Genomic DNA, 14,525 nt, shown 5'->3' with positions numbered 1-14,525 from the left:
AGAATAGTTGACAAATCAATCTGTATTAGGGTAATAATATTCTACATAGTCTATATCTATTTTTTTAGAAGAGATCTGTATTAGGGTAATAATATTTTAAATAGTTTATATCTACTTTTCTAGAAGAGATCAACTTGACATATTTTTCATTCGAAATAAGCTCTATCCTGTATTAAATATTAAAAATATATTGTATATGCCTATTAAAATTATAATATTTAAACTAATACTAGATATGCTCATTGTATGCCCTTTTTCTTGCTTCTGACACTATTAGGTTAGGGTTTAGAAGAAGTTGTCTTGATTTACGTGCTATTTTTTACATCTCTTTGCTATACTTCTCTCCTGCAATCAGGTTAGGATATATGATTTCAAGTCTGTCCTTCTGATTCTTCGATTTAATAGTGACGGTTATGAAGATCTTGGATTAGATATTGGAGGATAGTAGGTATAGACTAATATATGGTATACTGTAGATTTTGAATGTTCAGTTTCAAATATCTATTAATTATTTCCTTTCTTTTGCCTCCCAAATTAAAAAATTTAACTATTTCAAAGATTCAAATTTCTCAGTTGTATATATACTACTAGATACACCCCTCTTTCTCCATTTTTTTTTATCTTGTGTTAACTGTAACACCCTACCATATAGAGTCTTATGCTTAAGTCATAATTCAGAGATGGCAAGGGATTACGACCTCTAAAATAAAAATTTAGTACGTATAGTAGTATGAATGATTGATTATAACTAGGAGCCTTTGTAGAAAAAAGGGGTAAACAAAAATCGCAACTCGAAAGCGAAACACTCCGATCGATAACGTAACGAACAAGGATAACCAACGCGTGATTATATATATACAAAGGAGTGTCAAAAACAGAAATATCAAGACTCAAAATCCGGCTGCGAAGATAACCGGTCTAAGCATAGCAATATATACATATGATAAAAATAAGGAAAACCCCAAAGGAAACCCAAAGGGACACAAATACATAAAACCTATTCTCCAAAATCTCCCTTAAGAGGAGTCATCACAGTTGTATTATTTAATGGATATAAAAGTATCTAAACAAAACATATAAACCAAAACATAGCCCCGAGAACAAAGGATCTTCGCAATTATAGAAGTTTCCAGCATGCCTTAGCGGGAAACCTCACGTCCTGCATTTGAAAACCACAAAATCCGCATGGGTGAGAACCAGAGGACCCCAGCATGGTAACAGCTTCCACATATATAATACATAATAATGGAGGAAAGCCCAAGGCAATCCTAGAACTTCCTCCAGATAATATCAAAGCTTATAAACAGGCTAAACCATAAAGGGTATCTGACTAAAGATTCTTCAGTCTAACTAATACTTCCCTTTCCAATTCCTTCAGACCTCCCAGCCACCAGCAGGAGTATAATATAGCAAACACAGTTATATCAAGCAAGAAATATACAATTAGGAACAAGTAAGGCATTTAGATAATTAGCAAGTAATATGTAGTCAAATAGGCAATCTCAAATAATTCATATAGTATGCATATGATGAATGCCTATCCCTAGTGGCTGATGATATCATCTGTCGGTTATAGAGCCAACCCGACAAGTCCTGGCAGTTAACCATTGGATTGTCCCTCTGTCGTGTCTCCCCATCTTGAGTCATGCTCAAAGTAAACTTGATCATAATCATGATCCATATCCATCACCCTCACTGGTGAATATTTATCCATCACCATCACTGGTGAATATTTATCCATCACCATCACTGGTGAATATTTTTGGGGGTGAGCTCGTCCGGGAATTTCACAGTGCCCGGCCACCCTGATGACATAGGGTCAAAAGAGCTTCAAGTCTCGACCTGGAGCACGTGGTGGCTAGCCATTGCTTTCTCCCAGGGAAACTCTCATCTCCGATAATGGAAGTGCAACTTTCACAATTCATTCAACAACATATATATGCGTTTATACATAGCCATAATCATGGGCCCACCGTAACACGGCAATAATCCAGCCATCCGGCTCACGGTTAAATCCATAACCAGCCTCCCGGCTCATGGTTAAATCCATAACTAGCCGTTTCATCAACAATTACAGCCTTTCGGCCCATGGCATAACAAGCACTTCCACCACCATCCTCCGCATCTCACATATTCATGCTTGATCCTCATTGATCATCCATTTTTCCCTTGCTTCACTCGCAAGTTGCCACATTCACTAGCCCTTCTTCTCATAGCTAGACATATCATAATGATTTAAGACATAAGTGGTGAGATCGGAGGCCTAGAAGTATGAAATTTGGTTTTTAAAACTCAAAAATCAACTTTGGGATGAAAACAGGTCCACACGTACGCGCACTCCACGCGCACGCGTGGATGGCCTTGAAAACTCATCGACGCGTAAGCGTCATGCACGCTAACGCGTGGATTGAAAACTAGCCAAACGACGCGCACGCGTCAACCACGCGTACGCGTGGGTACTCTCGTGCCCCAGGCACAAAACTTGCACAGTTCTGGCATAACTCTCTGGAAAATGGCTGGGCATTGGGTGCAGCACATCGGCGCGCACGCGTGGATGGCGCTTTCGAGAAGAACGGCACATACGCGCCAAGTGCGCCTACGCGTGGGGGGTCATTCTGCTAAAAAATTTTCTAAGTTAAAAGCTGCAGAATTCACAGTTTCAATCCCCAATATTCCGACAGACATAACTTCCTCATTTTAAATTGTTTTTCACCCGTTCTTCGAACGGCAGGAACATCCCGGACCCAATTTCATTTCTAAACAGATTTGGTACAAAACAGAGATTCGCAGTCCAAGTTATGTCCCGTCAAAGTATGCCCAAAAACCATGTTTTTCATACAAAACCACAACATGCCATTTTCAAAACAAGCCATATTCAACTCTTTTCAAAATCAATCAAAACATGTCATTTTCATCCCTTTTCTTTGAAATCAATCAAAATATATCAATTTCAACATCAAGCCTCCTCAACTCACACATTGACACTTTACCACAATTTATCAAAATCACTATCTCATCATTTTAACCCACTTTACCCAAGTGGCTCACACTCAAATATATTGACATATCATATACTCTTCCTCATGCCAATTCTCAACAACATCAATTCCACTAAATCATCATTGTACACAATCAATATCATACTCACCATCAACATGGTTCAACCCACAATTCAACCATAACCAATCATCAAGCATATGTCACAACATGCATATTTCTCATACATCATACCATCAAGGCATCATTAATCATCATCACATATATGACCACATCATATATATCAATAATTCAACAACATCAACAATTCAATGCCTATCTTAGGGCCTCTAGCCTAAGTATTTCCTATTACATTACATATTAGATACGGGAAACCGAAACCATACCTTAGCCGATTTCCCAAGCTCAACCGGAGCACTTTCAAACCACTTATCCACAAGCTCTCAAGGCTTCAATACCTCCAAGAACAGATTTTTCACCACCAAATCCCTTTTTCAAGCTTTTCAAAATCACCAATCAAGCTCCAATATTCACACATACACAACCTAAGCCACAATCATCATACCCATACACAAAATCTCAATAACCAAACATCATAGAACAACAAAATTACACTAGGGTTGAGAATCTTACCATACCCAAGGTCCAAGGAGACAAGATTAACCTTCTCCTTCAAGAGAGTTGGGTCCTATAACATCAAAGAGCCCAAAATCTCAATATTTTTGCTTATAAAACTCAAAAACAAGGCTGGAATTTCGAAGAGCAAAACGTGGCTTACCTCAAGATTAATTTTATGGTTTTAGTAGAGCTCTCCGCGGTGAATGCGTGGCCACAAACGGTGCGGCAATCGGAGCTCTAGATCAAAAGTTATGGTGGTTTGAAGATCAAGTGAGAGAAAGAACTTGAGAGAGTGTTCTTCCCTCCATGGCCTCCATTTTTAGCATGTGAGTGTGTTTAGTGAGGAGAGAGAATGCTGAAAACTAGGGTTTTGGTCTAGTTATGTTGGGCCAAGGGCCCACTTTGGGTCCGGTTGGCCCAGTTTGGCCCGTTCGGTCCAATCTTGGTCCGATTTCTATAAAATTGGTACCAAAATTCTTGTCTCAATCTCCTCTATCATATTTAGCCACAAAAATCACATTTTGAACTTTCTAGAATAAATTCTCATTTATAGGCTAATTAGCCGTTAATTAACCGAGTTTTACATTAACTGAAGCTACTATATTGTGTGTGCTATAAAAGTGTCATTCTCTTAAAAGAAAATCTGCTAATGCCATGAGAGAGATATCAAATGAAAGTGATCACTCGGATAATTTGTGTGATCAAGTTGATGAAAGTGAGAAGGTGATGATGTGTTTATTTGCTTATACAATGTGCTAACTTTTATTATTTGATTTTTTAGACTTATTTGTATTAATTTGTCTAATTTGGTTTAAATTTTAATGAATTTTATTGAAGTTAGGAATATGATGTTGGCCTTAAATAAGGTTGTGCTCAAGATTAGAAAAAGAAAAAGCATCCATTGAAAAGATTGACAAGGTCCTTGATTTGATGAATCTGATGATGTTGATGCTTTTGAGGATGAATCTGATCTGGTGAGGGGGTTAAGTGACATGGTTTTGCATGTCATTCAACTAGAGTTACTGATTAGGATTTTCATGTCATTTAAATAGAGCTATTGATTAGGATTTATAGGGTATTAGATATGGGTAGTGCAAATAGTGTCCACCCTTTTTTGGTGTGGAATGTGAAGTTTTTTAGTTATCTCAAATTTAATTATGTAACCCTTTATCTTTGTAGTTCATCTCTATATAGATCAATAAAATGCGGTAGTTCTTTAGTATTATATGTTCGATCTTGTTTTGACAAACGATTTATATTTAAAAAGTTATATATATAGCGTTGCAAATCTTATTCAAGAGAAAGTTGAGAATTCAATTACAAATGATAATTGATGAGAATTTATATGACGTGCTGAATGTTTTTCCATAAGAAATATAAGAATTAATTATACAAATTGAGAAGGATGTTTAAATAATGTTATTTTGAATTCTTTTGAAGGATTTTTAAAGAATACATAGAATACATAAAGTAATAACAACTTGTCTAAATTCTAAATAGATAGCTAGGTTATTTAGGCTACATTGAAAAAAAAAAGAAATCAATTTGAGAAAAGGTCATCATGTTTTTCAGTTGGATAAGAAAATCTAGCATTATAATTACCTTTTATATGCTGAGTTAGAGTAGGTTATTGGCTTAATAGTTTGGTTGAAGGTATCCAATGATATTGTGATTTCAAAACACAATATTTTTCAAGTTTTGTGTTTTGTTTTTTTTTTAACTTTTTCGATACTTTTCAAGTTTTGTGTTTTTAGTTTTTTTTTTTTTACTTTTTCATATGAAACCAAAGTTAAGTGTAATCTTTTCTTTGAGTATGTTTTTTATATTCACTTCTTATTCTTTTATTTCTATTCTTTAGCTAGCAATAATATAAGTGAGTTATCTACACTTGTTTTAGAGAATAAAATATTTGCAATGAAGAGGAAAAAGAGACGAGACATTTGCCACAAGAAAAGGTTAGTTGATTCTCTTGGTGATAATTATTTATTTGATAATGATATATTATTTATCTTTACATGAGTTGTCACATTCTTTTGATTCTTACTCCTTTACATGAATTGAAACATTTCATATTCTTTTGATTCTTATTCATTTTTTTCATATATATACACATGTTTACTTAAGTATTTATTTATTTTTGCAGTAGATTTTTTTTAAGTTTTAGTAATAAATTTATTTGTATTTTTTTATATAAATCAAGAGACCCTTTTATTCGAGTCAATACCAAACCATGAAGGTATATATATAGACAAATATAAACTTTAAATTCCAAATAATGGTTGAGTTTTACTTGCTACTTTTTTATTTTTAATTTTAGTTTTATTAAATACATTGGTTCACTTCATTCTTTCAATAACGTATTCAATATCAAGGAATCAAGGATCATGTGATGTTTGCACCAAGTAAAAATAAAGGTGTGTGATTACTTTTAATAAATAAGTTCAATATTTTTCTCTTTTTTTTCCTATATTGATTAGCACAATTTTATTTTTTTTCTTGACATATGATACTAATTATTTTATAAATAGGATACTTGGACCATGGTGATTGTAATTACAGTTACATATGGTGTGGTGCGGCCTTTTGGTATCCTGAACATGTTTTAAGAGAATTTAAAATTAATTGTCCAGTATTTTCAATGTGTTGTCTTAAAGGCAAAATGGAATTGCTATTGTTGAAAAAGCTACCGGAATTGTTGGTATCGCTTTTCAATGAAAATGATCCAAAGAGTAAATACTTTTTAAAGAACATTTGGGTATATAATAATTTGTTTTGTTTTACTTTTATTGGTGGAAGGGTTGACACATCTCTTAGTAATGGAATACATCCACTTTAGTTTGTTCTTTGTAGTCAAAATTATCATAGAATTAGTGGTTTACTTCCAATGGCTGGTCAACCACCGAAATTTGTTCAGTTGTATATCTTTGATACTGAGAATGAGTTGGCAAATAGAGAGATTTTTTCAGTATGATTTGATTATGTTTTAACTAACTCCCAACTATTATTTTTTTCAAATTTGTTTTTCATTCCTTTTTTGTGAATAGGTAACTAATTTATTTTTGTATAAAGTTTGACCAATGATGTGGGTTCTTTGGATTCAACATTAATTGAAGATTTATTGAAAATGATCGATGAAAATAATATTGTTGCCAAATCTTTTTGGATGGCTAAACAGTTCTATCAGCAACATCTTGATGAATCTTTTTTCATTCGGTTGTTTAGACATTGAGCTACAGACCCTCGAGTGTATAGTAAACCAACAGTTGCTGAAATTACTGGTCTTATTGTTGGTGGCTTCGATGGCTTAGATATTGGACGCGATATCATTGTTCATTCTAAGAATGGATAGTTACAACATATTCATGAGACACATACTTGCTATTGGCCATTGCAATATCCTTTGTTGTTCTCATATGGTAAAGATGGATAGCAAGAAGATATACGGTACCGTCACGTTAGAAGTAGAGAAAACATACCCACAAGACAAAGAGTTTCTCTTCGAAAATTTGTTTGCTTCCGAATTCAAGAATGAAAAGCTGAGTTTGGAACAATATTTAAATCTAAAAGACTATTTCAACAATTTATTGCTGATTCTTTTAGTATGGTAGAATCACAATGACTTTTGTATATTAGATTGACCAGAAGAATATAAGATCTCATATATTGCAAGGAGTTGAGGAGGCCATGAAATGAGGAGATATTGATGCATCGTCCATTGGAACTAGGATTGTGTTGCCATCTTCTTTTACTGGGGGAAGAAGATATATGTTGAATAATTGTCAGGATGCTATGTCTATTTGCAAACAATATGGATACCCTAGTCTATTTATTACTATAACATGCAATTCAAGTTGGTTGGAGTTTCAAAGATACACTGAACAGACTCATATTCTTATATCTGATCGACCCGATCTTGCATGCAAATTGTTTGAATTGAAAATCTAATCTTTGAAAACTGATTTGAAGGACGGTGTCTTCTTTCGACTTGTGAATGCAGGTAATTTTATGGAGTTTTTTGTTGCTTATCTAATAATGAATTATATTTAAAATTAGATTTTTCTTTTATTCAGGAATGTATACAATTGAATTTCAGAAAAGAGGCTTGCCACATGCACATATATTGGTTTGGCTTCAAAATGCAGGTAGGATGCAAACAATTGAAATCCTGGATGAGATATATCAGCTGAGTTACCAGACCCAATGAGATTTCTAAAGCTATATAGCATTGTTACCAAATATATGATTCATGGTCCTTGTGGTAATTTAAAACCTTCTTCTCCTTGCATGAGAAATGGTGGTTGATCTAAACTTTATCCTAAAATATTTGTTGACTCAGCAAATTTTGATAAGGATGGTTATCCAATATATAGAAGGCGTAATATGGGGATTACATACACAATAAATGGTGTGGATGTGGATAATCAGTTTGTTGCTCCTTATAATCCAATGCTCCTAATGAAATATTGAGCTCACATCAATTTGTAGTTTTGTAACAAGTCAAATATCATCAAATATTTGTTCAAATATATAAACAAAGGCCCAGATCATGTTATTGCAACAATTAGAAATGTACAAACTCAGGAACATGGTGTTCAAAATGTTAATGAGATTAAGCAATTCTACGATTGTCGATATCTAGCACCTTGTGAATCTGCTTGGAAATTATTTGCATTTGATATTCATCACAAATGGTCATCTGTTCAATGGTTGATATTTCATTTTCTCGAAAGACAGAATCTGATATTTACTTATGATGATAAGATATGAAAAATTATTAAGAAGAACAAGTATAAGGATACAATGTTTACTGCTTGGATGCGAGCTAATGTTAAGTTCCCGTATGGTATCATTTATTCTATTCTAAATATCCAAATTAATTTGTTTACTTGCGTGATACTCAGGAATGGGTTCCAAGACAGAGAGGATACTCAATTGGAAGGCTAACTTTTATCCATTCTAGTTTGAGTGAGATATTTTATTTGCATCTATTGCTCAATATTTAGAGGGGTTGTAAAAGTTTTGAAAGAATTCATACTCTTGGTGGTGTTCTATATAATTCTTTCAAGGCTGCTTACAATGCTCTTGGTTTATTGAGTGATGATTGGGAGTTCAATAATGCTATTAAGAAAACTGCAGAATTGTCTTCTGGTTTTCAATTCCCTAAGTTGTTTATTACATTGTTTGCATCTAATTCAATGAATAAACCTGAATTGGTTTGGTAAGATACTTGGAGACTATTAGGTGATGACATTTTATATTATCGAAGATGCGAGTTGTAATTGCTAGGTATTTTTCAAACTCCTGTTTGATTATTTATTATTGATTAAATTTATGTGAAGATGTTTATATCATGATATGTTTAATTTTTTTTGTAATTTATGTATTTTTTTCACTTATTTCTTAGAGCTCATGATCACAAGAGAACTTGAAATTCTTTATTTGATTGAAACTGAAAAATTATTGCAAATGAACGGCAAAAGCTTGAAAGATTTTTTCCAAATGCTTTTCCTAATCAAGAGTTGGTTTCTCATTTTTCAAATTCTATGATTATGAATGAGTTGGATTATGATGTACATCAACTACGAAGGGAATTCGAATAAATTGGTGATGAACAAAAACTCATTTACTAGAAAATAATTGACAAAGTTACAAATAAAAGAGTTAGGTTCTTTTTTGTTTATGGATTTGGTGGTACTGAATTTTTTTGTGTGCAAATTTTTGTCTTCTCGTCTTCATTCAGAAAGGAAAATTATTTTAAATGTTACTTCTAGTGGTATTGCATCTCTATTGCTGCCTGGTAGGAGGACTACACACTCATTGTTTTGCATTCTAATAGAGTTAAATGAGGAATCTGTGTGTAATATTAAGAAAGATAGTCAACGAGTAGAACTCATCTGTCGTGTTTCTCTAATAATATGGGATGAGGCACCCATGACGAATAAGTTGGCACTTGAAACCTTTGATAGAACTTTCCGTGATTTAATGAGTTCGAATGTGCTTTCGGTTCATGATATTTCCTTTGGTGAAAAAGTTATTGTGTTTGGTGGTGATTTTAGACAAGTGTTACCAGTTATTCCTAAAGGAACTTAGCTTGTGCTGAAATAATTATGACTTCAATTAATTCATCAATTCTTTGAAAATATTGTAAGGTAATGTGGTTGACAAAAAATATTAGGTTGCAAAATAATTCTTTCGTGTCAAATTTTGTTGATATTGTGCAATAGATAAATGATTTTGTTGTTGATACTCTTCCTGAGTTAGAAAAGGTTTATTTGAGTTCTGACTCTATTTGTAGAAGTAATTTTCAAGATGGAATTGAAATTGATTAGTTAACAATTCAGTTTTTAAATCAAATTACATGTTCAGGGATACCAAAACATGTTCTTAAATTGAAGAAAGGTGCTCCTATTATTTTGCTAAGAAACATAGATCAGGCAAATAGATTGTGTAATGGAACCCGACTCATTGTTCAAGATCTTGAAGATAATATTATTGGTGTTGAAATTGTGTCTGGAAGTAACATTGGTGACAAAGTTTTTATTCCTCGGATGAATTCAGTACCTAGTGATCCTAGTACTCCTTTTAAATTTCAGCGCAGGCAATTTTCAATTAGTCTTTGTTTTGCGATGACTATTAATAAGAATCAAGGACAAACTTTATCTCTGGTTGGTATTTATCTTTGACGAGCAATTTTTTCTCATAGACAGTTATATGTTGCGATAGTTAAAGTGACAACAAGATCAAAATTGAAGATATTATTGTATAATGATGATAACTATTGAAACTCCACATCTAATGTTTATAAGAAAGTTTTTCAAAAAATATAATTTGGTAAGTGAATTATTCAATAGAATTCTTTGTTTAGTATAATTTTTCCATACCCTTATATATCATAATTTTCCCTAATTTCTATTGTCTTCTGTATTTGGGGTTCATTTTGTTTCATATGCCCTAAATTCTATATTCGGCTATCGTTCAGAAGAGGCGCCATGGGTCTATTAACTAAGTATTTTTTATTGATATGCAGGTCTAACATTGTTGACAATGGATTTGGATTAGGGTGCTGTTGATGATGATGACTACCTTATTAGAGAGAAACAAAATATGTATTTAGAAAGTTTTACTGTTATTATTTTAGTTTTGTTGTATTTGTTTGATGTCTATTTTAAGACATAAAAATCTTTACTAATGTAAAAAATAATAATCTGAGAGAATTAAAAAAAGTTTAGCTTATGTCGTGAATAGAAATTTTCGACCCGTGCGTTGCACGGGTCTTCTGCTAGTGTTTATATATGTTGGATCTTGGGTCCACTTAGGCTCAGTTCACTTATTTTTGTCCGTTGGCCCAATTTTGGGCCAAAACCTTTAAGATTAGCTCTCCAAATCGCATTTTAAATATTTATACCTTCCCTAATTATAATTCCTAGTTTCTTAAACTCATTTACTTATAATCAGTTTTCTCTGCTGCAGTATCAGACAGATCTCAGCCGGTACTGCCGGTCAAAATTTCAGTGTGCGTTTTTACGCAAAAAAATTATGTTTTTCAACTCAAGAAAATTCACTGAATCCAAATATCATATTTAAATTATCAAATTCCGATTGCCAAATTTTTTAACCATATTTGCTCCTATTTAATTTATTATTTAGTTAATTATGGTTTGACCAGGTTTTACATTTTACCCCCTAACAGAAATTTTCGCCCTCGAAAATTCTATCTGTCACTACAAGTACGTGAGCATATTCTGCCTTTATATCCAACACATAGTAGTTCCAAGGTCTTTTTACTCTGCGCGCTTTCGTTGCCGCGCTCTAATTCCTCTATCTCTGAGGGTTTCGCTCATTCGTTCAACGCCGACCAACAGTCTCGTTCATTACTTTCGTCATCTCATCAACTCACATCTTATTAAATCTCAAATCATGTCATCAATAATATTACCATCGTCCTTAATCATAGTCATCATCCCACATCACTATAATCAATCAAAAATCATCACCATTCCTTAATCATACCCTATCCTTATCCTCTCTCTCTGCCAAGCTAATTACCACTAATCACAGTTCAACTCCAAGCATAACCTCCAGACTTACTTTCTTATCCCCAAACCCTCAAATTTCTATATAATTTGCTGTTTTAAAGCCCTTGACTCATTAATCGAAACTCCTTTCATTTTTAGAAATCAAATGAGTTTGAAATAACAAGCTAACAAAATCATAAGAATTCACTTTCCTTTAATAATCTATAAAAGCATTCGAGACACATCTCTGTTGTTAAAGTTACTCAAATAAAAAATCATCTTCAAACCCATAACCAACACTCTTTCAAATTCTTGGGAAAAAATTTTGACAGCACCTCCCAAAAAATTGGAGTTTGCCACCCGTCACGGGTTCCCTCAAACCAATATCAGTTCCACATCAACATTTCAATTTAATTGTGTTCACATTCGTCTTTCAAAACCAATCATTATAAATCTCAATCTAATTCCAAGGTCACCATGACCAAATATCACAGTACTGGTCTCTCAAACACGACGACTTGCACTCACTCATCATTTAAATCCAATTACGTATCGACGATAATTTTCTCATCCGTTTCAGAACCATCAAAGCTCGCAGCCACAATCAATTCCAATTATTTGGGATCATTACTTGCAGTAACCCACTAAACCCTTCGAGTACTCAAACTTAAAATATTATAGTAAACTTTTACAGCTCCTATTCGCAACTATCTTGTGTTACTGCTTCCACAAGTTTTTGCTGCGTTACTTTGATCTCTCGTCTAGTACTAGTTCTATCACTTATTTCCTCAAGTACTAAACCACAGCTTAGCATGATTGCCATTCACTAGATTTCTATCTATGATAGCCAAAATCACATACCAATTTAATCGTACTTTTAACATGTTGTTACCGATCTTTCACTTACCTCTTTGCAAACCGTCAGATCTAGTGGTATCCCTCATCATCGTAGTGAACACACGACCTTGTTGTTAGCCCTAGGACGTATCGCGGTTGACCTTCTCAAGACAGTTCCAGGATATGTGTCCAGCTCATCCATAACTATAGCAAACTCCCAATCCAACTCAACACGGAGTTCCCGAATGATAGCTTTCACATTGCTTATGAGTCATTTCATTCTGAGGTTGCTTTCTATACTTCTGATGAGCGGATAATTTGTACGCTTTTTGGCATTGTTTTTAGTATGTTTTTGGTATGATATAGTTAGTTTTTAGTATATTTTTATTAGTTTTTAGTTAAAATTCACTTTTCTGGACTTTACTATGAGTTTGTGTGTTTTTCTGTGATTTCAGGTATTTTCTGGCTGAAATTGAGGGACCTGAGCAAAAATCTGATTCAGAGACTAAAAAGGACTGCAGATGCTGTTGGATTCTGACCTCCCTGCACTCGAAGTGGATTTTCTGGAGCTACAGAAGCCCAATTGGCGCGCTCTCAACGGCCTTGGAAAGTAGACATCCTGGGCTTTCCAGCAATATATGATAGTCCATACTTTGCCCAAGATTTGATGGCCCAAACCGGCGTTCAAAGTCACCCTCAGAAATCCCAGCGTTAAACGCTGGAACTGGCACCCAAATGGGAGTTAAACGCCCAAACTGGCACTAAAGCTGGCGTTTAACTCCAAGAAGAGTCTCTACACGAAAATGCTTCATTGCTCATCCCAAGCACACACCAAGTGGGCCCGGAAGTGGATTTTTATGTCATTTACTCATTTTTGTAAACCTTAGGCTACTAGTTCTCTATAAGTAGGACCTTTTACTATTGTATTTGTAGACTTTGGTAGCTATCTTCATTTTTATGCTATCTTAGATCATTGGGAGGCTGGCCATTCGGCCATGCCTAGACCTTGTTCTTATGTATTTTCAACGGTGGAGCTTCTACACACCATAGATTAAGGTGTGGAGCTCTGCTGTACCTCGAGTATTAATGCAATTACTATTGTTCTTCCATTCAATTCCGCTTGTTCTTGTTCTAAGATATCACTTGTTCTTCAACTTGATGAATGTGATGATCCGTGACACTCATCATCATTCTCACCTATGAACATGTGACTGACAACCACCTCTGTTCTACCTTCGATTGGGTGAATATCTCTTGGATTCCTGATTGCACGATGCATGGTTGATCGCCTGACAACCGAGCCAACCATTCCGTGAGATCAGAGTCTTCGTGGTATAGGCTAGAACTGATGGCGGCATTCAAGAGAATCCGGAAGGTCTAACCTTGTCTGTGGTATTCTGAGTAGGATTCAATGATTGAATGACTGTGACGTGCTTCAAACTCCTAGCAGGCGGGGCGTTAGTGATAGACGCAAAAGAATCGATGGATTCTATTCCAGCCTGACCGAGAACCGACAGATGATTATCCATGCTGTGACAGAGCATAGGCAACGTAATCACTGAGAGGATGGGAGGTAGCCATTGACAACGGTGAAACCCTACATAAGCTTGCCATGGAAAGGAGTAAGAAGGATTGGATGAAGACAGTAGGAAAGCAGAGAGACGGAAGGGAAGGCATCTTCATGCGCTTGTCTGAAGTTCCTACCAATGAATTACATAAGTACCTCTATCTTTATCTTTATGTTTATTTCGTTCATCATCATATCCATTTGAGTTTGCCTGACTAAGATTTACAAGATGACCATAGCTTGCTTCATACTAACAATCTCCGTGGGATCGACCCTTACTCGCGTAAGGTTTATTACTTGGACGACCCAGTGCACTTGCTGGTTAGTTGTGCGAAGTTGTGTAATGCCATGGTATTGAACACCAAGTTTTTGGGGTTCATGACCGGGGATTATGAGAGTTGTGAAAAGTATTGTTCACAATTTCGCGCACCAAGTTTTTGGCGCCGTTGCCGGGGATTGTTGAGTTTGGACAACTGACGGTTCATCTTGTT

General features: G+C 34.7%; 1 protein-coding gene across 1 annotated transcript; it reads left to right on the top strand.

Annotated features, from left to right (window-relative positions):
- The first annotated feature begins 9,546 nt into the window (after positions 1-9,546).
- LOC112717493 (uncharacterized) lies at positions 9,547-10,685 on the top strand. Its single transcript, XM_025769507.1, has 4 exons — positions 9,547-9,684; positions 9,840-9,912; positions 9,982-10,213; positions 10,643-10,685. Exons 1-4 carry the CDS (start codon positions 9,547-9,549, stop codon positions 10,683-10,685), a joined length of 486 nt encoding a protein of 161 aa, XP_025625292.1.
- The last annotated feature ends 3,840 nt before the right edge of the window (positions 10,686-14,525 follow it).

The sequence above is a fragment of the Arachis hypogaea genome, chromosome 10, assembly GCF_003086295.3.
Source record: "Arachis hypogaea cultivar Tifrunner chromosome 10, arahy.Tifrunner.gnm2.J5K5, whole genome shotgun sequence".
Taxonomy (NCBI): Eukaryota; Viridiplantae; Streptophyta; class Magnoliopsida; order Fabales; family Fabaceae; genus Arachis; species Arachis hypogaea.
The sequence above is the reverse complement of the archived record's forward strand: the minus strand, read 5'-3'. Positions and strand labels throughout refer to the sequence as shown.